The 22,564-nt window shown below is 56.1% G+C and overlaps 2 protein-coding genes across 3 annotated transcripts; one reads left to right on the top strand and one right to left on the bottom strand.

The window, feature by feature from the left end:
- Positions 1–7: 7 nt before the first annotated feature.
- On the top strand, positions 8–7,330 carry LOC135403589 (all-trans-retinol 13,14-reductase-like). Of its 2 annotated transcripts, XM_064637738.1 has the most exons (11): positions 8–338; positions 1,088–1,270; positions 2,010–2,254; positions 2,779–2,980; positions 3,507–3,704; positions 3,801–3,920; positions 4,599–4,737; positions 4,891–5,000; positions 5,276–5,442; positions 5,919–6,078; positions 6,497–7,330. In XM_064637738.1, exons 1-11 carry the CDS (start codon positions 146–148, stop codon positions 6,640–6,642), a joined length of 1,863 nt encoding a protein of 620 aa, XP_064493808.1. In that variant the 5' UTR covers positions 8–145; the 3' UTR covers positions 6,643–7,330. The 2 variants fall into 2 exon arrangements, with proteins under 2 accessions (XP_064493808.1, XP_064493809.1); XM_064637739.1 differs by lacking the exon at positions 1,088–1,270 and having other exon boundaries at positions 9–338.
- A 5,769-nt stretch (positions 7,331–13,099) lies between these two features.
- On the bottom strand, positions 13,100–18,381 carry TGOLN2 (trans-golgi network protein 2). The gene is made up of 4 exons (XM_064637779.1): positions 18,253–18,381; positions 16,659–17,884; positions 16,028–16,111; positions 13,100–15,473 (listed from the first exon to the last, which is right to left on the bottom strand). The coding sequence occupies exons 1-4, from the start codon at positions 18,314–18,316 to the stop codon at positions 15,468–15,470; spliced, it is 1,380 nt and encodes a 459-aa protein (XP_064493849.1). The 5' UTR covers positions 18,317–18,381; the 3' UTR covers positions 13,100–15,467.
- Between the last annotated feature and the right edge of the window lie 4,183 nt (positions 18,382–22,564).

The following is a 22,564-nucleotide window of genomic DNA, read 5'->3' on the forward strand; positions in this document are numbered from 1 at the left end:
CCAACGCCCGCCCCTCCCGCGGTCCTCCCGCCCAGCGCCGGTGCCGTGCCCCTTTTCCACCGTCCTTATCGGCCTTGTCCCCCTCGCCCCTGTTATTCCCATTCCCGCCGTTCCCGGCTCCCGCTCCGCCGGACGGCTCAGCAACATGTGGCTGCAGGTGCTGCTCTATCTCGTCCCCCTCCTTCTCCTCGTCCTCCTCCCCCTCTTCCTCATCCCGGTCCTCTTCCTCCTGTTCCCGCAAGTCTCGGGCGGCCGCAATCCCTTCGCCGCCGACAGCCGCCGCCCGCCGGGGCCGCTCGTCACCGACAAGGCTGTGCGGAGGAGCGTCGTCAAGACAGGTACGGGACCCCCGGCGGGCATCGACCCCGGGGACAGCATTGGCCCCTCAGGGCGGTGTCACCCGCCGGGGTAGCATTAATCGCCCCGGCATTGCCACTGGAGCGGAATCACCCCCCGGGCTGTCGTGGCCCCCCGGGGCAGCATCTCCACCTGGGGCAGCATCAACGCCCCAAGGCGTTATTATTGTCCCCCCCCCGGGTGGCGTCAGCCCCCCGTGTCAGTCTGAAAATGCCACCCAGGGTGGCATTGTCCCCCCCCCATGTGGAGTCCCCCCCTCTGTCAGTAGGACACCCCCCCCAGGGTGATGGCATTGTCCTCCCCCGGGTGGGGTCACTCCCTCTGTCACTCTGAAACCCCTCAGGGTGGCATTGTCCCCCAGCGCCGGAGTCCCCCCCTATGTTAGTATGACCCCCCAGGGTAGCATTGTCCCCCCGGGTGGTGTCACCCCCCGTGTCAGTCTGACACCCCTCAGTGTGGCATTGTCATCGCCCCACCGTTGGAGTCCCCCCCCGTGTCAGTATGACCCCCCCAGGGTGGCACTGCTCCCCCCGGGTGGGGTCAGTCTGAAGACCCCCAACATGGCATTGTCCCCCCAACGTCGGAGTCACCCCTGTGTCAGTGTGACCCCCCGAGGGTGACACCCCCCAGCCTGGCATCACCCCCTGGGTGCCACCCCCTCGCCGTGGTTTTGGGGGTGCCCCGTGCCCCAGGGGTGCCCCCCTTGCTGACACCCCCGCTGTCCCCGCAGTGTTCTCGGCAGAGAAGGTGCCCCCGCAGCTCGATGCCATCGTGGTGGGCAGCGGCGTGGGGGGGCTGGCGGCGGCCGCACTCCTGGCCAAGACCGGCCAGCGGGTGCTGGTGCTGGAGCAGCACGGGAAGCTGGGGGGCTGCTGCCACACCTTCACCGAGAAGGGCTTCGAGTTTGACACCGGTATGATTTGGGGCTCCAAATTCCCCCCCAGATCCAAAGGAGGGGGCTGGGACACACTCGGGGTGGGAATCACACCCACTGGGGGTCAGATAAGGGGGCCCCAGCACCCACCCTGTGTGAGACAAGCCTGCTCTTCACCCCAAAATTCTCTGGCTGAAGGACACCAACCCCCCTGAATTCCCCATATCCAGCCCCTATGTAACTCTCAGCACCAGGAATATCACCTTAGGACAAACTTGGCACCTCCCTGGAAAACTCCTTGCAGTGAGGCAAAGTCCAGCTCTATGTATTCCCAGAGCTCCAGGATTAATTATTTACAGCAGAGATGAAAAATCACGATGTGTAACAAAATTCCCAATTAAAAACACCACGGCAAGCAGCATCCACCCCAAGTGGGAGGCAGGTGTATCCCGGATTTTCCCTTTCCCTTCCATAGGGAGCTGCAGAGGTGGGGATGGAAAAACAAGAGGAGGGTCCTGTGCATCCCAGGGTGGAAAAAAACAGGAAAAATACCAAAATGTAACAAAATTCCCCAGATTCCCAAATAAAAATGTGATGGCGAGCACTGTTCACCTCAAGTGTATCCCAGATTTTACCTTTCCCTTCCACATGGAGTTGATGGGGAGGGGATGGATAAACAAGAGGTGCATTCGGTGCATCCTGGAGTGGGAAAAGAAAAGAAGAAAAAGGAAAAAATAAAGAAAAAAAGAGGACAAAACCGGTAAAATGTCTTTTTTAGGGATCCACTACGTGGGGGAGATGCAGGAGAGCTCCCTGATGCGGTTCCTGGTGGACCAGCTGACGGATGGGCAGCTGGAGTGGGCCCGGCTCCCGACCGTCTACGATGCCGTGGTTTTGGGGGACCCCCAGGGTGATGGCAGGACCTACCACATCCATTCTGGGGAGCAGGAATATTTCCAGAAGCTGAAGGAGCAGTTTCCCGGGGAAGCTGCGGCCATCGATGAGTTCCAGCGGCTGGTGAAGGTAGAGGAGCATCCAAGTGGGATAAAACAAGGGGGTTTGGATCTGGAGGATCACACAAAGAGGGGAAACCCCCTGGCACCCAGATATTGGGCACCCCCAGGGAATAATGGCCTTGTCCCAAAAGTGTTGGGGAACACATCCAAAGTCACCCTTTCCTGCCTCAAAACCCCAGCGTCACAGATCTTTTTGGGGAGATTTTCTGGGGGGACATTTTTTGAGGGACCTTTTTTTATGGAGCTTTCTGGGGGAGTTTTTTGGGAGGACCTTTCTGGAGGAGTTTTATGGGGGAGCTTTTGAGCAGAGTTTTTCTGACTGGGGAGAGCTTTTTTGGGGGAGTTTTTATAGGGAGCTTTTTTAGGGGGAGCTTTTTTGAAGGGAGATTTTTGGGGGGGAAGCTTCTTTGGGGAGCCAGCGCTCCCCTTGTCCACAGCTCCCCAGGATGCCCAGCAGTGAATTTAAGGGGAAAAAAGTACGTTGGGGTGTGTCCCAAGCATGGCCCCGCTGACCCCGCGCTCCCCCTGCAGAGCACCAGCCGTGGGGTCGTGCTGATAAGCATCCTGAAGATGCTCCCGCAGTTCCTGGCAAGGCTCCTGTGCTGGTCCGGGCTCCTCCCGCGCGTCTGCTCCTTCTCCCGCATGGCCTCGCGCAGCCTCAAGGAGGTGGTGGAGGGTCTGACCCCCAACCCCGAGCTCCGGGCTGTCCTCAGCTACCTCTTCCCCACCTATGGTAGGTGACCAGGAGGCTCCAAGGTGGCGTCAAACCCTTTAGAAACAAACAAAAAAAAAGGCAAGAAACCCCTTTTTTCCATGCCCTCGGGAGGTGTGTGGGGGAGGGCTGCTGCGTGGTGGGTGCTCCACCAGTATCCTTGTCCCCAAGTCACCGGTGGGTTATCCACGTGTCCCTGTTGCTCGTCTCCATCTCGTTCCCTCCACGTCCTTCACCTTCCCAGTAGGGCAGCATCGGTCCTGTACAAGGGAATGTCCCCACTTGGAACCCCCGAACCTCCCCCTTGCCTCCATCCCATCGCCCAGGGCTTTGCTCATGGTCCGCCACGACTTGGTTGGGTTGGTGACCGCAGGCTTTGCCACGGGGACGCCCGTGCCCAACGTCCTCCCCGCTCCTCCAAGTTCCTCACCTGCATCCCTCCTTCTTCCCAGTGTCATGTCTATGGTGTTCCTCATGCTAAACCCTTTAGGATAAGCCCCAAACCCGTGATTTGGCCCAAACCCACCTTGGCTGCCCCTTTTCCCAGGTGTGATCCCCTCCAAGGTCAGCTTCTCCTTGCACAGCATCCTGGTGAACCACTTCCTCCGCGGTGCGTGGTACCCCAAAGGCGGTTCCGGGGAAATCGCCTTCCACACCATTTCCGTGATCCGGAAAGCCGGAGGCAACGTGTTTGGGAAGGCACCAGTGGAGAGGATCCTGCTGGACTCCCAGGGCAGAGCCTGCGGTGAGCACCGGCGCGGGACGGGGCGCGGGGTCGCTCCCCGGTGCGGGGGGTCCCTTCACCAGCACCGCTCCTCCCGCTCTGGATTTTCCCTCCCAGGTGTGAGTGTCAAAAAAGGCCAAGATCTGGTGAACATCTACGCTCCCATAGTCATTTCGGACGCCGGGATATTCAACACCTACGAGAAGCTGCTGCCACCGGAGGCGCAGGCCCTGCCAGGTACCGGGCCCTGGCAGGGTTACAGCGTTAATCCTGTCCTAAGCTTCATCCCAAAGCGGATTTATCAATTAACGTTTGATTTAACGTTAAATTGTTCCTGTGCCACAGCCCTAAAAACACGGCCCTGGCCACTCATTTCTTCACGGGGGTTTTAATTAGGCCTAAATTAATCAGCCAGAATTGGCCGTAGTTAGCAAAGTCCTGGTTGGGTGTGAGGATTCCCTAAAAAGCACAGTGTAGGGCCTTGAAATTTGTGGAAGCTGGTGGAATGTCCACCTGAAGTTGGGTTTAGAGCTGCCAAAAAATCTGCTGGAAGGGGCAAGGGTGGGTGGAAGGGGCATGGATGGGGGCATAGTGGGATGGTGGGGTGGAAGGGGACGGGGTGGATGGGAAGGGGCACAACTGGATGGAAGGGGCACCAGCAGGAATGGAGATGGTTGGGTGGGTGTGTGGGAAGGGGGAACAGGTGGGTAGGAAGAGGGCGTGGATGGGTGGAAGAGGCACAACTGGGTGGAAGGGGCACACTTGGGTGGGAATGGGGACGGGTGGGTGGGTGGGAAGGGCAGGGTTTGGTGGGAGGGGGTCAGGATTGGAGAAACCACTTCATAGCAGAGGATCCTAGAAAAGCCTGATTTTCCCCAGAAAAGACTGATTGCCCTGTTTCTCTCCCTGTGGCAGAGATCCAGTCCCAGCTGCGCTTGGTGGCCCACGGCGAGGGCTGTCTCACCGTCTTCATCGGCCTCAACGGCTCAAGGGAAGAGCTGGGGCTGGAGCCCACCAACTACTTCGTGTACCCAGGGAGTGACTTGGATGGAATGTAGGTTTGGCTTCACCTTGGATGGACCTGCTTCATTGAGCATAAGGAGATGAATTCCTGGGCAGTGACTCAGAAAACAGGGATTCAGGTGTAATGAGGATTCAGGCAAAGGTGTGCACCGAACCCCACCTTGACCCTTGCATCTCCCTGCAGCATGAAGAGCTACCTGGATTCATCCAGAGAAGAAGCTGCCAAGAACATACCTTTCCTCTTTGTCACCTGCCCCTCCTCCAAGGACCCCACCTGGGAAATGAGACACCCAGGTGAGGCTGAAGCCCAACCACAAATGTTTGTGAGGGGCTCCAAAACTCTTGTTGGGGTTTGGTGACATCCAGCAAGGAGTTTCTGCTCAGCTATCTATGGTCAAAGCTGCTGAGCAGGTGGCTCATGGAGTGCAGCCTTTGAGATACCTGGATGAAGGACACGGAACCCCAAAGACCTGGGGACATCCCCTGGGTTTGGGTGGGGAGGGTTTGGGGCAGCAGAGTGGGGTGAGTGTGGGCAGAAGGATAAGTGCCCCATCCTTGTCTTCCCGCAGGTAAATCCACGCTGGCCATTGTCACCTTCGCCAGGTACGAGTGGTTTGAGGAGTGGAAGGACAAGCAGGTCCACAAGAGGGGTGATGACTACGAGGACTTGAAGAAGACCTTTGTGGACGCTGTCATGCAGACTGTCTACAAGCTCTACCCCCGCATTGAGGGCAGGGTGAGGAAACTCGGGGTTTGGAGGTCCTAAACTTGGGTGTCAGGGGTCCTCCAGCTCCTCTCTGGGTCCCCTCTACACACCCAACACTGGAGCTGGGGCTGAACCTGCTGGACGTGAGCTCCAGCATCTCACTAACCCATCACTGCTGCCTCCTCACAGTGCGGGGGTGAGTGATCCTGGAACCATGGAGTGCTTTGGGTGGGAAGGGACTTTAAAGCTCATCCCGTTCGACCCCCTGCATGGGCAGACACACGTTCCACTAGATGAGGTTGCTCCGAGCCCTGTCCAACCTGGGCAGACCTGGACAACTGTCCCAGGATGGTCCTTCAGAACCAAAGCTGGGCAGAACCACCACCCAAGGGTCTGCGAGGGAACTCATCTCAGCCCGTACCCCCCAAAAACAGCTTTCTGGAGCACAGGACTTCCCCCCACTGTCCTGGTACCCTGCAGACCACCCTGTTCCCCTACCCCTGCAGGTTGAGTACCTCTCGGGCGGGACACCCCTAACCAACCAGCACTACATCGGCAGCCCCCGTGGGGAGTTGTACGGCACCGACCACAGCATCCCCCGCCTGCAGGCCGAGGTCGTGGCTGCTGTGCGGGCACAGACGGCTGTCCCCAACCTCTACCTGACAGGTGACAGGGCCAGCAGTGTCCTCAGATGGGGACAGCTCTGGGGGAGCGGGGTGTGGGGGCAGAAAACCTCCGATCCTGAAGGGAAGAGCCACTGCAGTGCTGTGGAGCAGTGGAAGGGCTGCTGGAAAAGTGGAGTTCCACAGTCCCAAGGGGAGGAGGAAAGGGCTGTGCTCCTCCAGCTCTGTGGGGTTGTCTCCTTGCCCAGTGCAGAATGGGGCAGGATGAGGCCCTTTTCCTGCTGGGGTGAAGGAAGGGGTCAAACAGGGAGGGAGTTGTGGGTTCAGACCCCAGGGATGGTGTGGGGGCAGCTGGAAGGTGGGGAAGGTGATGCCCAAACCAGCATTTGTGGTCGGCTGGGATAGAATGGGGAGCGAGGGCTGCTCACAGGGGGACTGTGGCCACTGCTCCCTCCTTCCAGGGCAGGATTTGTGCCTGGGTGGCTTCATGGGAGCCCTGCAAGGAGCCATCATCTGCGCCAGCAGCATCCTCAAGCGCAACCTCTACGTTGACTTGGTGAGGCTGAAGAAAAGCTTGGAGGCCACCAATGCCAAGAAGGGAAACTAACACCTGCTGTCCCATCATCAGGGACTCCCCACTGGCCACCACATCACCTCCACCTCCGCATTCTCCGCTGTCACACACCTGTAGCAGATCCATCTCTGTGCAAAGCCAAGGATTTCAATCCAGGAAGATGCCATTCCCATTCCCAGCCAGATTGTCTGGCACCTCACCCACCTGAAACGCATCCCCTTCCACCACCACATCCAGTGCTTGTCTCTGGCCATGAAGAGGGTCCCCAAGAGCTGCCCCACAGAGCCATGGCCAGGAGAGAAGTCACGGTAACCCCAAAACAGGCAGCACCAGCAGGTAACAGCATCAAGCACCCAGAGCTGCTGGATCCCACCAGTGGAGCATGAGAAGAGCATCAACCTCCACCTGCATCCCCCAGCAAACACCCACCTTCACCTGCAGCCCCCAGAGCTGTTTTGAGAGCAATGGTACTTGTGGGCTGTCCAGTGCTTCCAAAATCATTTCTGGGGGCAGCAGGACCCCCACGCCCCGACATTCCCAGTGTTTGGGGGCTGCTCTTCCCCCGTCGCCCCAAGGCATCGATGGCACAAGCAGCTGCTCCTTGAGCAGTACAAAAGTCCTTCTGTCACCTGGGAAAAGCTTGGGAACAGTGTCAAAGTCCTGTCTGGTTGGAAGGGAAGCACAAGAGGCTGGAAATAAATAAATAAAATAGTGATAATGATCCTGGGATTTGTGCCTCGTGATGGGTCAGCAGGGCTGGGTGACGTGAGGGGGAAGGGAACGGGAAGGAGAAAGGAGAGCCCCATTGCTGGGGGCTTATACTGCTCAGTTTTGGGGAGGAATAATGACAGAGAGGCTGTAAATGGGGAACCCGAGGAAAACCAGTGGCCCATGTGGATTTACCTCCCTGTCACATCCTTAGAGTGGGCAGGGATGGGCAATAAGGCTGGGGAAGCTGGATGAGGCTGTTTTCCCCATTCTCAGCCATGGGAAGAAGAATTCTCTGGAAGTGGGAGGGGAAAGACTTGGAGAGGGTAAGGCAGGCAGTGTAGGATCACCCGGGTGCTCCTGGTGTTTCCATCTCCCATCCCTCTCATCCCCACCATCCCCTTGGAGGATAAAATCCTCCTTTTTTTCTCTCCTGCCTGAGCCTGGGGTGCTGTGCTCCCCTCCCACCCTCTGCCTCACAGGTGCCATCCCACTCCCAGGTGACAGAGAGGACACCAGAGCTACGTCACTCAGCTGAGCAGGATCTGCTCCCAGGCTTCCCAAAGGAGCACCTGGGGCTCAGCCTGGGGCCTGTGGGAGTTTGGAGCCCACCTCCCCATCTGAAGGGACACCCCAGTATGTCCCAGTGAGGACATGAGGCCAAGCTGGGCTTTGGCCACTGTCAACACAGTTGGACTCGATCTTAGAGGGCTTTTCCAACCCAAACAATTTCATGATTTCCCAAAGCCCAACCATCCCCATCTCCCACCTCCTGGTCCCCCACCCTCCATGACACCCTGAGGTGGCCCCGTCGTTGCAGGGCTCTGCTGTGAGCATGGCAAGGCCTTTGAGAGCATCATCTCCACCTTGGGCTGCGACTCAAAGCTTGTGAGACTGACACAGATTTTCCAGATTCGGTACTGGGAGAAGAGCCCAGTGCTCCCCAAAATCCCCAGAAACATCTTTGTTCAGGTAATGCAGCTGCTGGATGAGAATTTCCCCTTTTTGCTTGATTTGGGCAGAACTGGACAGGCACAGCGCAAGGTTTAAAGCTGCTGCCACTACAAATCTGGTTTAATTGTGGATTTTGGTACCTCTTTGGGCCATTCGTCACTCCCCAGCTTCCCACCAAAACCCTCCATCCCAATTCTTTTACGCTCCATCCCTCTTTTTTGATGCTTTCAGCAATTTTGAAGCCTCCTTGCTCACTGCAAACCCTCCTGTCCCAGCCTCCCACCATCCCTACGTGTGTTCCTCCTTCAGAGCAGAGCCCCAGTCACTCCCAGTGTCCCAATTTCTCCCAGTGGCTTGCACCCTTTGGACTACTGGGGCTGAAATCACACTGTTTGCCATGATACAGGACATCACTGGGAGAAAATATTCCTCCCAGACACTACATGGATAGAGATGAATCCATAAAAGGTGACTTTAAATCTCATCATGGTGACACTTGGGACAGCAAACCCCTGGGAGCAGGACTGGGAGAAGCGTGGCTGTGAGCTGGTGATGGAGTAGGGGAAAAATAAAACCCAGAGATGGTTCCTTAGCAGGGAATAGTGTGACCATGCTGGAAAGGAGCCCTGGAAATAGGCTTGAAGGCTGATCCAGCAAAGAGGATTAGATCACTGAGCAAACTGGTAATTCAGCGACAGGTCGAGACCAGCAGAGAGTGTGAGCTCTGCAAACAGCCAGATCCCAGAAACCACCCAGAACCATCCCCTGGGGCATTCCTGTCACTGCCAGGGAGTGGGGACAGCCAGGGATGCCCCAGGAAAGGTCCTGGGAGGCTGCTCTGGGCACCCACAGTGTGGGCAGGGGTTTCCTGCCCCTGTGCCCCACTCAGGTGAGATCCCACCTCCAGCTCTGGGACCCAACATGAGAGGGACATGGAGCTGCTGGAGCAAGTCCAGAGGAGGCCACGGAGATGCTCTGAGGGCTGGAGCCCCTCTGCTCTGGAGCCAGGCTGGGAGAGCTGGGGGGGTTCACCTGGAGAGGAGAAGGCTCCAGGGAGAGCTAAGAGCCCCTTCTAGTGCCTAAAGGGGCTCCAAGAGCTGGAGGGGGACTTGGGACAAGGGATGGAGGGACAGGACAAGGGGGAATGGATTCCCACTGACAGAGGGCAGGGTTAGATGGGATATTGGGAGGAAGTTTTTCCCCATGAGGGTGGTGAGGCCCTGGCACAGGGTGCCCAGAGAAGCTGTGGCTGCCCCTGGATCCCTGGAAGTGTCCAAGGCCAGGCTGGACGGGGCTTGGAGCAACCTGGGATAGTGGAAGGTGTCCCTGCCTATGGCAAGGGATGGAACTGGGTTGTCTGTAAGGTGTCTCCCAACCCAACCTATTCCACAATTCTTGGCTGGGGGGGTACAGGCCCACAGGGCCCAAGGACCCCAAGGGAGCAGACCCAAGGGAGCTCACAGTGGCCATTCTGCCCACAGGCTTCTTGGGGGAAAATTCAACCAGGGGTGGGTGTGGAAAGTTGAATATGAGTCGAATACGAGTCAGCAGTGCCCTGGCAGCCAGGAGGGCCAACCCTGTCCTGGGGGCATCATGCCCAGCATGGCCGGCCGGGTCAGGGAGGGGATTGTTCCGCTCTCCTCTGCCCTGGGGCGGCCTCACCTGCAACACTGGGGTAGTTTGGGGGGACACAATGGAAGGGAGAGATTGAGCCATTAGAGAATGTCCAAAGGGGGCCACGAGGATGGGGAAGGGCCTTGATTGGAAGCCGTGTGAGGACACTGAGGGCACTTGGTGTGTTCAGCTGGAGAAGAGGAGACTGAGGGGAGACCTCAGTGCAGTTCCAACTCCCTGGGCAGGGGCAGAGGAGGGCAGGGACTGAGCTCTGCTCTGGGGGGACCAGGGAGAGCACCCAGGGAACGGCTGGAGCTGTGCCAGGGCAGGGTCAGGTTGGATCTCAGGCAAAGGTTCTTCCCCCAGAGGCTGGTTGGGCACTGCCCAGGCTCCCCAGGGCAGTGGGCACAGCCCCAAGGCTGCCAGAGCTCAGGGAGGGTTTAGATGATCGTCTGGGGCACAGGGGGTGACTCTTGGGGATGGGCCTGTGCAGGGCTGAGGGTTGGACTCAGTGATCCTTGTGGGTCTCTTCCAACTCAGCACATTCTGTGATTCTGTGGAATGTGACAGCACAAAGGCAGAGACTGAGTGTGATCCAGATGGAAGCTCTAACTACTCCCCACCTCTCCTTGGACAGCTGTGATGTTCACCTGCTGTCCAGATAAGGGAGAGCTCCTGATGCACCAACGCCAGCCAGAAAAGTTTCCTTTTGGCAAAAAAGGTAGGACAAAGCAAGGCCAGGGCACAGCCAATGTCCCTGTCCTTCCTTTTCACCCCACAGGCTGTGTGTCCTTCCTCAGCCCCTGCAGGGTCCTGCAGGGTCCTGCAGGGAGGGGACCATCACCTGCCCCTCCACTGTCCCCTGACCCACATGAACAGGGAGGGAACGTTTTGTGCCAGGCCGGGGGCACCTACGAGGGGTCAAGGGAAGGTCCTACTCCACCCCCAACCTGCTGGGGACCCCTGCCCTCCTCAGGGCCCGGGGCAAAGGGATCCTGAGGGGGAAAAGCCCAAGGAATGATGAGCAGCAGGTTGTTCCCTGTCACGCATGAAGAGAAAGGGACAAGTCACATGAAAACCAACCAAAAAATCCTCTGGGAAGGTGAGTGGCTCAATCTGGAAGCACCAGAGCTACCAGGGGGAGCGTTTAACAAGCCAAGGGGAACATCTTACCTGGGACCCTCTGCAGAGCAGAAACCTCCAATTTAGGCACAGGATGGTGCAGTGACACCCGAGCCCTCCCCAGCAGCACCCCCATGGCTTCCACAGCTCTGAGGGGGCCCAAACTTGCTTCTCCCCCTGATTTTCTCACCCCAAAGAGCTCTGACCTTGCAAATGCCATCTCGCTCATTTCGATGGGTTTTTAATCCAAACAAACCTCCCCAGACTATGGAATTTTGTCTTGGAGAGTTAAAACTCATGTGTTTGTTTGGCTGGTGCCCTACCCATAAGGAAAATACCTGCTGTGAGATCAGCACAGGTTCAGGTGTTTGCTCATGAGGCCACGCAAGATTCAAAGCTTTAAACAAAAAAAGATCAGATAAAATAAACCCGAGGGTGGTTTTCAGTTTGCATGTTGGGTTCACTTGGGATCCAGGCTGGAGGTCAGGGAGTGGATCCAGGAGCGTTTCACAGAATCATGGAATCATTTAGGTGGGAAAAAACCCCTGAGATCATCAGAGCACTGCCAAGGCCACCACTAACTCATGTCCCCAAGTGCCACATGCACATGGCTCTTAAATCCCTCCAGGGATGGGGACTCCACCCCTGCCCTGGGCAGCTGTGCCACAGCTGGACAGCCCTTCCCATGATGGAGTTTTCCCAATATCCAACCTAAACCTCCCCTGGCACAACTTGAGGCCATTTCCTCTTGTTCCCTGGTAGCAGAGCCCAATCCCCCCCTGGTTCCACCCTCCTGTCGCAGCTGGCACAGGAGCAGGGGGGTTGAAGGGCACAGACCCAACCCCAGCTCTCACCTCAGTGTCCAGTTTCGCCCAGTTTCTGGTGCATTAAACATCCTCCACCCCCTCCACCCTCCAGGCCTCTCTGCTAAACCACCTGTATCAGAATCTCAGCAACCCAGCCCCGATAAGCAGAGCCCAACCCAGGGCTCTGAGTTGGCAAAGTATTTCTGATTTTATTTCACAGTATTTCCACTCCTGCCCTGAATCCTGGGCAGTCACCCCAACATGACCCCAGCTGGCACTCACCGCACCCCGGGGTGCTCCTGCCACTTCCTGCCCTCGGGGACCTGAGAGGCTGTTCCTTCCCACCACACCAGCTCTGCCTGTCAGAGTTAAATGTTTCGAGACCTTTCCAGCCCTCTCAAATCAGGGTGGCAGCAGGCAAGGAGTTCAGCGAGTTCTTGAAGCATAATTCAGTGTTTTTTGGGAAATCACCCTAAGGACATGGAGCAGAGTGGTGCTTTGAGGCCCTTGTAGCAAGGCTTGGCCCAGCACTCAACCCCACATCCCCATGGGAATTTTCATTTTCATTTTCCACCTTTTTTTCTCCCCAAAGCTCTCAGCAACCCCATTCCCAAGAAAACCAGTGGCCTTCCCTGTTCCCAGCCCAGCCTCAGCACCACTGCCAGGCCAGGATCGGAGAGACTGGGACCAGGGAATTTCCTCCTCTTAGGAAAAAAGTGGGTGAAAGGAGGAAGTTTTTTTTCCATTCACTGCAGGAAACACTCCCCAGAGGTGCCCTTATAATCCACTGTGGATCATGGCACCCTCTCTTCCCCTCTCCACAGCTGGTTGGCAGCAGAAGCTGCACCACTGGGGTCTCTTTTTTCCAGTCTCTCCCAGTTTCTGCTGCTCCAAGGAGCTGGGATGTGCTGGGATCCTCCTCCAAGGCTCCCTAGGGGAGAAAGAAGAAATCCAAGAGGAGAGCTTGGGGCTAAGCTCTGTTCAGAGCAGTTTAATCTCCTCTTGGGACCTGACCTCCTGCCACCCCCTCGGCGGAACTGGGCGACATTGGGCAGGGTTAAGCAGACTGGAAGCTTCAAATCCGCTCTGGGCTGGGCCTGTCTGGGCTCCTTCCGGCTGCACATGGAGCCCTGAGCACAAACAGCTCCAAAAAAAGGGCTGTTTTTATCAGTCAGTCCAGGTTTTGCATAAAGAGGAACCAACCTGCACTTCGGCGCCAGCTGCCAGCAGAAACCATGCAAAGAACACCAGAAAAACAAAACCAAGAGAGAAGTGAAAACTCAGTGTTTTGGGTCTTTTTTAATCCATTTATTGACTTCACCACACAGAAAATCAAAAAAACAGTACAAAGAACTATAAAAATTCTGATCCTTCCAAGCAAGGTGCATTTCACTGCAGCAGAAAACAAATCATGTGCTGGTTCAAGCCTAAAAAGCAGAAATATTTGGCAAAAAACCCTCTGTACCAACAGACACCACCCATGGAAAATGTGTGTGTCCAAAGGGAAAAGGTTCTGTGTACCTTGATCCCTTTGGAACATTTGCATAAAATAAATACCATAAAACTCAACAAACTGGGAGCAATTCCCAGAGGTTTTGGACAGCCTGGGCTGTTGGTACAACACGATGGCCCTGGGAATTGCTGAGGGGGGAGATTTTGGTGCTTCCTGGAGCTGTGAGGTACATCCTCATTACCCTAACGAGCTCGTGCTCAGTCCAGCCTGGGATCAGGATGTTTGAGGTCCAAAATATTCCCTCCCCTGCTGGCACTAGGGTGGGATTCCCACAGCCTGGAGCAAGAGAGGATTTGAAACAGCTCCCAGGATAGAGCAGCGAGTAGATGGTGAAAAAAAACCCCTTTCTAAATTATTACTCAATTTAAAAAAAAAAAAAAGGACAAAGCAGGCACAGAGCACACACACTCCAAAAAGCACACACACTCCAAAAATCCTGGCTGGAGCAGCCCGGGAACACACGGAATTCCACACGTTGGAATAGAGTTTGTCCCCCTGCTGTCACCAGCCAACAGTCAGTGCCCCCTCCCCACACCCTGCCCTAAACGAGACCCCCAGTGAGCCTGGCTGATCCCATGGCATCCCTGGAGCAGGGAGGCTTGGTGCAGGAGTTCTCACCCTTCTTCCCAAGGGTTACATTCCCAGCCCTGTTTCCCTTCCCTTCCCTCCACCTCCCCCTCCCGTTCTCCCAAACAGCTCCTGAAGTACTTTCAGCATCTGAGAAGTTTCCCAGGGAAACCCTGAGAACTCTTTAAAGCCAAGAGGACCCTCTTCCACCCCTTGTGCTTGTCAACAGCTGGCAAAAAGGGAATGGAGGAGGATTTTTGAGTTTGGAGAGGGTCAAGCCCCCTCTCCCCTCTTGGAATGAGCCATTAGGAAATCCAAACTAGAGCTGCAGCTTTCACAGTGACCAGGAAAAGGCTTTGCCCTTGTCCAAGCTGACCAAAGGGCAGGTAACCAATTCTTCCCAACCCTGGGAAGGCTGGAAAAAGGCCATTCCCATTCCCCCCACGAGGAAAGTTAACCCCCTGGGATCATTCCTGTGCAGTCAGTGAGCAAGTAGGGGACTGGCACACGGTTGGCATCGGCTCCAGGCGCAGGTGGGGACCCATGTGAGGAGCTCTGAATTCCTCAAATCCAATTTTTTCTGCCCATATTGGAAAAATTCAAAGCAAAAGCCTGGCAGGCACTTTGTGCCCTCTCCAGAGATGTCCCAGCTTCAACAAACCTCCTGGGAGCAGAACTGCAGGAATAAAACCCACCTCACAGGTGGGGCACCGACACCTCTGGCAGCCCTTGATCCAACCAGCACCAGTCCAACAGAACCAGGAGAGCAGGCTGAGGGACTGGAAGCTTCACTCATCCCATACGTCTCAGGTATTTACATTCCCTCCTTCCTGTGTTTGAGGAGGGAGAGGAAACAATCACAACCTCCCCAAGTGGCTCCTGCTACAGCAACACTGACTGGGCATGGAGCTTTCCCAGCCTGACCCCCTCCTGCACAGCACCACACCACAACCAGCACCTCCAGTGCAAACAGCTCAGCTGGGAGGACTGGGAGGAAAAATACCCGCGTGGAGCATGAAGGGTTGGAGCTACACCCCAAAAACTACCCCAAAACAGCCAAAGATGTGCGTGAAAAAGGGAATCTAGGCGTGAAACTGGAAAACTGTCTCAATCAGGGAGAGAAGCCCCAAATCTGGGTCCGTGGTGGGTCAATTCCAAATAAGTGCAATCACCACGGTCCCAACCTGAGCATCCAAACCCAACGGATGGAGCAGGAGGAGGTGACCACAGCAGCTCTATGCCCAGGCAAGGGGACAATCCCATGGCTCTTTGCACAGCAGATCCTTAATTTCCTCCCCAAGAGGAGGGGTCAGTCCAGCAGATGGCAAATTCCATTGCATTGGGACACACAAGTTCTGGGAATGCTGGCACTGGCTTTTCCTGCAGCCAGATGCCCAAGGGGAAAACAAGGCAGCTGGGAAAGGAGAAATTTAGGAAAGTGAGAGGCTTTATCAAGGTGCAGGTGCAAAACAAAAAAATGTTTCCCCTCCTTCCTGAGGACTGAAATCTGACCGTGGCAGCACAGCATTCCCATCGCTGGCTCTTGTCATCCCATTGAATGTCCAAGGAGGACCTTAGATCTGGAAAGGCAAAAGGAAAGGTTTAAATTACTTGAAAGCTCGGAATTGCTTTGCTGCTCTGCCCAGATCTTGGGGCTGGAGAGGGTTGATGAGCTCCCAAAGCAAACACTAGCTCTTGTCTTAATTTGCTTCCCTTTCCTCTTCCCATGGCAGAAAATAACATCTGCCTTGAAGGACAAGAGGTGAAAAAGGTTTCAAGGGGAAGAAGGAAGGGATTTCTCCACAAATCCTACCCTTCCCTCACAAATCCTACCCTTCACTCACTCACTCACTGGTGACAGGCACAAACTTTCAGTACAACAGAGCTCGAGACTCTCCCACCTCTGCCCTGTTCAGCTGGGTCAGCTCTGCCTGCATTTCTCAGTACCTTTGTTTCCATTTCCTGGTAAAACCCTGTTCTTTGACCAAAATCTGCTTTCCAAAACTGACTGACTCAGGGCTTTGGGACCATTTCTAATGCAAAGGGCCGATATTTTGTATTTCCAACACACAGCAGGCACCCCAACCTTCCCCCAGCCTTGGGGGACACAGTCCCTGCTTTGAGTTGGTCTCACCTTTTGATCCAGTCTCTGGTAATCACCAGATTTGGGCCGTCGACCAGTTTTTGATCTTTTTCCTTCCAGGGCAAAAGCAATGATCTTTGGAGAGAGAAAAACAGGGACAGGGTGAGTGGGGGAGCTGCTTTATCTCCCTTCCAACACAGGCTTGCCTGTGGTTTTTCACTCACCTGCTCCTATGACCCCATTTCCTGTGAAAAGGCACTTGAAATAAATAAATATCAGTACCTGACCCCAGGTAAGATGGATAATGAGGTTTGCTCAACAAGGAAAAACAGTAAGAATTTGTTTCCTTTCTCCTCCCTCAAAACCAGCTTTGTGAGGAAAAACAACCCCAATCTCGTGCAGCCTGCTGTAGAAAACTGTCAGTGAGTGGGGATTTCACAACCCTTTGTGTTTTCACCTTTCAACCAAAAATCAGCAGCAGAGCTGAGATCACCCAGTTTCCACAGGGGTCCTTTCCTGGTTACAATCCCCACCCTGCTCCTCACACTGCTGTCCTGCCACATGAACGTGAACCACACTGGGAAATACTGGTGAGAAACCAGTCAGGGGGAGGGGAAAGGACTGAGTGGGTTCCAATCCCAGTCCTCAGGGGAATGTGGAGGGGTTGGAGCAGGGCACTCACCTTGCGTTTGTTGTGATAGGCCACGTACAGGGCGGCCACGATGACGGCCGTGGTCACCAGGTAGGCAAAGAAGTGGCTGCTCTCCGAGCGGGCCCTGGGCACGGAGGGAACACTCTTGCCTCTCTCCCGATCAAAGGAGGTGTCCCTGCTCTCCTCGGTCTCAGTGTTTTCCTCTTCGGGGGTCTCTTCGTTGCCCAAAAAGCCGTCGCCGTCCGCAGTGGAGGAAGATGATTGTGAGGGGCGGTTTTGGTCCACCTGGGAGTTCTGATTGTCCTGGCTGCTGGGCTGCTTGGCACCATCGCTGCCCTGGCTGTCACCAGCACTGCTGTGGTTCTCACCAGCACTGCCCTGGCTCTGGGCCTGCTGCTTGTCACTTCCGTCCTGGCTGGTGTTCTTGTTTGTGGGGTTGGTGCCCTCATCCTTGCCATCCTTGTTCCCGTCACTGCTGCCCTGGTTGGTGCTCTGGTCCTTGTTGTTGCTCTGGGTATTGTCCTCATTTGTTTTTTCGCTGCTCTTGTTGTTGTCCTCGCTCTTGTCACTCTCAGGCTGGGCATCAGCCCCATTTTTGTTACTGCTGGCCTGGCTGCTGGTCTCGTTCTTGGGACTGTCCTTGTCATCTTGGCTGTTGTTGTTGCCACCACCCTGGCCATTGTTCTTGTCACTGTTGCTGTCGTTGTTCTCCTGGTTCTGCTGGCCGTTGCTCTGGGTCTGGGGGTCGCTGCTCTGGGTCTGGGTGCCGTCGCCCTGGTCACTGATGCTGTTGCCTGAGCTGCTGGCCTGGTTGCCAGTGCTGCCGACTTGGCCTCCGTTGCTCTGTCCCTCTCCACCTCCACCGTTGCCTCCACCAGCCCCATTGGTGCCTGTGCTGTCCTGGCCATCCCCCGTGCCGTTGCCTTGGCCTGGATTGTTCTGTGACTCATTCTCCTCCTCCTTCTTCTTCTTCTCTTCATCGCTGCCCTGTCCAGGCACATTTGTGTTCGGGTGTTCATTGGCCTCCTGGTTCTCATCTGTCTCTGTTACGCTGCTCGTGCCCGTTTGGGGCTGGGATTGCTGCCCTTCGTTCCCGTTGGCCGCATTCTCTTGCTCCTTTTCGCTAAGTGTGGACGCTCCCGCCTGGCCGTTCCCTCCGTGCCCCTGGCCGCCTCCTCCTGCCGCTCCCGCTTCAGGCTGCTGCGGTGCCCCGTTGGCTGGGGAATTGTTGCCGTTCTCCGCCTGCTGCCCCTGTGCTGTGTGGAAACACGGGGGGCACAGTCAGCACCGGGGGAACTGAGATCCGGTGAGGGGGAAATCCCCCGAGAGGGAGAGGGAAACTCCACAGGCCGACGGGGAAACCCAAGCGGGGAGGGGGGAACCCACGAGGGCAAGTGGGAGCTGGGGAGGGAAGGCGAGGGGAGCCCCAGGGGGAAAGGGGGAACCGGGGGAGAGGGGACTACGAGAGGGGGACGGGCGGACCCCGGGGAGCCCCTCCCGGCCCCCTCCCAGCAGCGGCCCCAGGGCAGAGGAACCCCCGCAAACGGAGCGCGGTGCCAGAGCCCCCCCAGCCCAAGGGCTTCGCTGCCCCTCCCGCCCCTACCAGCGCCCCTGGCGGGCTCACCGGTGGCGCGGAGCCCGAGCAGCAGCAGCAGGAGCAGCGGCAGCGCCGGGCGCGGCCCCTCCATGGCGGGCGGGCCCCTCACGGCGGCCGCTGCCGGGCGCGGATCTCGCGAGAGTGGGGCGGGCGGGGGAGGGAGGGAACGAGACTGGCCGCGCGGGGGCGGGGCTGGGGGCACGGGGCGGTGCCTGGAGAGATGGGCGGGGCTGAGGGACAAGGGGCGGGGCTTGTGCCGACGGGGCAGAGCTGAGGGTCTGGGCGGGGCTTAAGGAGAAGTGGGGGCGGGACTGAGGCGGAGCGGGGGTGGGGCTTGCTGAGAGGACCGTAGTTTTGTGGGGGCGTGGTTAGGGGCGGGGCTGTGTGATCGGGGCGTGGTCTGTGTCGATAGGGGTGTGGCTTGTGCCGGCGGGGGCGGGCCTTAAAGAGCCCGGGGTCACGGCGGGAAGGGCTTGGCGCCCCCTGGCGGAGCCAGCCCGGCTGCAGCTCCTCCCCCCAGCGCGGGGTCAGAGCGGCTTTTTGGGGTAAAACCCGCCGGTTTGGGGTCTGTTCCCAGGCCTGGAGAGCCCACGGCTGGGAGCTGTGAGCAGCGGGGCGCTGGGGGTGCCCTCCCGGACCTGGAGTGGGGGAGGCTGTGGGGGCGGCAGTTGGGAAATCGGGGCAGGTTTCCTGTCCTTTGGTTCAGGACTGCTTCAGATAACGTGTTTTCGGAAAACCTGTTATTTTTTGGATAACCTGTTATTTTTTAAGAACCTGTTATTTTTTGGATATTATTTCATTTTTTGATAACCTGAGTTTTGGGGGGATTTTTTGATAACTTGTTACTTTTCAGATATTACTTAATTTTTTGGATAACCCGCTGTTTTTCTTTTTGGCCTGGCCGAGCACAACAGCAGCGATTCCCAAGGATTCCCAGCGGCGGCCAGAAATCGGCTGTGGCTGCCTCCGGGCACCCAGGGCTGTTTGCTCCTTTCTTCTGAGAGCTTTTGGTTCAGGCTGTTACATCTCCCATCTCTAGACTAAATATCCATCTTTTTTGCCTTCATCTGCCCCCAGGATGAACCTGTTGGTGTTTAACTCACTATTCCGTGGTGTCTCATCCATCACACGGCACATCCCGCAGCAAAGTCTCACCTGTCTCCAGAAGGAATCACAATCCTTCACGGATCCATTAGCTTCTCCAGTCACTCCACTTAACCCTAAAAGAGGAAAAACATCACATGGAAACCGAGTCCCACACAGTGATGGAGGAACAACGGGGGCATAATCCTGCCTTGGAGCATCGCGGATGATGTGGTTGATTTTCTTCTCTCTTTTTTTAACCCAATCTCTGGGGAATCTCAATTCAATTCAACACATTCCAACAATCCCTGCTGCTCAGCTCTGCCCATGCCAGCCTTTCCAAGGAGACCAGAACAGTTGGCCCAACTCTTTTTTGGGATTTAAACAGAGAATCGAGGCTGTTTCTCATGCCCAGCTTTCAATCATCCCCTGGAAGTCAAGAGTGACTGAGAGGAGGCCAAGTTCCTCTGGATTTACAACAATGCCTCTGGGAACGTTATTCTGCCCCAAATACCATGGATGAGGCTGACATCAGCCCAGAGCCGGGTGGCTCACACCAGGATCCAACACTTCTCCTGGGATAAAACAGGATAAACAGGACCAGTGACCTCACCTCACCTCTCATCCCTCCCCACACAGCCTGAGCCAACATGAGACGGCAGCTGGTCCTGTGTCATGGGATCTTGGAATATCCAGGGTTGAAAGGATCCACAGTGACCATCAAGTCCAACTCCTGGCCCTGCACAGGACACCCCAAAAGTCACCTGAGTGTGTTATCACCTGAACAACAACTCTACATCCCAACTCAGCAGCGTTTCGGGGGTTCCTGGACTGGTGCTGTCTATTCTCATGAATCCTTGTGGAATCTCACTTTTTGGGGATGACTCTTTCTAAGAATAGCCACCAGGAACAGGCTGGACACACAAATCTGGCCTTAATCTACACTAATTGGGGTGTTTTAACATGTTGTCCCAAGGTCTGGTGACAAGATAATAAAGTCCTCACCTTGTCCGACACGTCTGCATCCCCCATCCTGTCCCTTCCCCCAGAGGGCTAATCTGGTCAGGATAAAGAATCAAAAGGAGAAACAATTAGCAAATGGAAGAATTTAATGATCCTAATTAAAATGTATTAAGTGTAGCCACTGCCTCTGCACCAGCTGCTTTGGCAGGAGCCCTGGGCACGCAGAGCGGGAGAACAGGACATCTGGTGCACTCTCCCCCCCGGCCCCCGAAAAAGAGGTCTGAGGAAACCTCGGTGTTCGTGGTGGAGCCCTTAATTAGCTTCATCTCTGCAGGAGACCCCTGGGACCTCATTAGGCTTTTCAATTAGTGCCTGGCCAGCCGGAGCAGGGGGGCCGAGGGAGGGGGGAGGTGGCTGCAATTAAGCAATCGGGAGGAGGTGACAGAAGTAACCCCACATCCAAAAACCGGCCGGGAAAGCTCCAAGCTGGCCCCCAGATGCTCCCGCGCCCAGGGCCAGCACTCCCAGGAGTTTGCTCCCAACGAGCCCTTAACGAGGTGTTCGCCAGCTCCGGGCAATAAACTCCACAAGGGCTGCAGCCTGGGGGGTTCGGCTCTCAAAGGTTTGAAACCTTCTCACGGAATCGGGGAATGGTTTGGATTGGGAGAGACCTTAAAAACCACCCAGTCCCACCCCTCTGCCACGGGCACGGACACCTTCCCCTAGACCAGATTGCTCCAAGGCCTGTCCAGTCTGGCCTCAAACACTTCCAGGGATGGGGCAGCCAGTTCCACCCCAAGCACAGCTCTGTGGTAATTCCTCACCTGGACCATCCCCAGCCAGCAGACACCAGGCACTTCCCGAGCTTTGTTTCCCTCTGGGAACAGGCAGCAATGATGGTGAACGTGATTTACCAAGGATGCAGCTGCTCATTTCCAGCCCCAGCTCCATCATTCCCCCGGCTGCTCCCAGCTCTCCCGCCCGGCTGTGCCTCCACGGGGACCCCACGGGCACCCTGTCCCCTCTTCCAGCTGTTTTGTGCCTCTCACTAAGGCAGGATCCAGCTGTCCCACCTCTGCACAACACGCTACCCCTTCCCTCTGCTGCCAACACTCTGTGGGATGTCATTCCCTCCCTGACCTTTTCCTCTTCCCTGGATGTGGTTGGGATGCACCTCGTGAAGAAACAGTGGCAGCGGCAGCACCTCATTTCTCATGGGAAAAACTGGGGCCTCTGGCTGTAAAATTGTGGGGCTTTGGTGCAAGTTTGAAAAGTGAAATCTCATAACTGGAAAATCATGGAGTCACAAAATGGTTTGGGTTGGAAAGGACCTTACAGATCACCCAATTCCACCCCCCTGCCATGAGCAGGGACACCTTCCATTATCCCATGTTGCTCCAAGCCCCGTCCAACCTGGCCTTGGACACTTCCAGGGATCCAGGGGCAACCACAGCTTCTCTGGGCAACCTGTGCCTGGGCCTCACCACCCTCACGGGGAAAAACTTCCTCCCAATATCCCATCTAACCCTGCCCTCTGTCAGTGGGAATCCATTCCCCCTTGTCCTGTCCCTCCATCCCTTGTCCCAACTCCCTCTCCAGCTCTCTTGGAGCCCCTTTAGTTACTTCCAGGGAGCCAAACACTGCTGGGGAGCGTCCTAAGCCTCCAACACCCCAGGCTGACCAGCTCCATTTCACCTTCCAGCTCTGAGGACAAGTTAAATCATAGAAAACATCATCAAAAATTTGTCCGAAACAGAGCAGTTGGGGCTACCAGACCTTCTTGTCACATCATCCCAAATGGAAACACACTGGATATCCAGTTTTTGTCTGCAACAAAGACAAACCCCAGAGTTTTCCTCTTCTAGAATCATGGAATGGTTAGGTTGGAAGGGACCTTAAAGACTAGTTTGTTCCAATCCCCTGCCATGGGCAGGAATGCCTCCTGTAGAAGCACCTCCCAGTGGACAAATAAAACCCAGAAGGACCCATTTTCCATGGAAAACCACTCTGAATTCAGCATTTTCATCCAGCTGTATTGCTGCAGGCGTGATGGATGTATTGATCCTATGATCCGTTCAACCACGACAGATCCAGCGGGTCCACCCAAGACTGGAGCAACACATCACTGGTCTCACCCTCTCTCCCAAGAGCAGTGAGGCCAGCAGGGTTTGGTGACCAGTTCCTTCTCCTCTGGCAGGGATAATCCCATCCCGTCTCAGCTCTGGAGCACTGTGAACACACTGGAACAGATGTTCCTTTTCCGTATGGGAAAACGCCAAGTAAAACAAAGGAA

Source organism: Pseudopipra pipra, chromosome 28, assembly GCF_036250125.1.
Source record: "Pseudopipra pipra isolate bDixPip1 chromosome 28, bDixPip1.hap1, whole genome shotgun sequence".
Classification (NCBI taxonomy): Eukaryota; Metazoa; Chordata; class Aves; order Passeriformes; family Pipridae; genus Pseudopipra; species Pseudopipra pipra.

Bases quoted from the DNA above. Each gene is read 5' to 3' on its own strand.
- LOC135403589 (XM_064637738.1), top strand. From the start codon at position 146: ATGTGGCTGCAGGTGCTGCTCTATCTCGTCCCCCTCCTTCTCCTCGTC. The intron at 3,705-3,800 runs GTGAGCACCGGC...TTTCCCTCCCAG, and splicing joins CTCCCAGGGCAGAGCCTGCG to GTGTGAGTGTCAAAAAAGGC. The intron at 5,001-5,275 runs GTGAGGCTGAAG...GTCTTCCCGCAG, and splicing joins CTGGGAAATGAGACACCCAG to GTAAATCCACGCTGGCCATT.
- TGOLN2 (XM_064637779.1), bottom strand. From the start codon at position 18,316: ATGGAGGGGCCGCGCCCGGCGCTGCCGCTGCTCCTGCTGCTGCTGCTC. The intron at 17,885-18,252 runs GTGAGCCCGCCA...GTTTCCACACAG, and splicing joins GCTCGGGCTCCGCGCCACCG to CACAGGGGCAGCAGGCGGAG. The intron at 16,112-16,658 runs GTGAGTGCCCTG...CTCTCTCCAAAG, and splicing joins CCTATCACAACAAACGCAAG to ATCATTGCTTTTGCCCTGGA.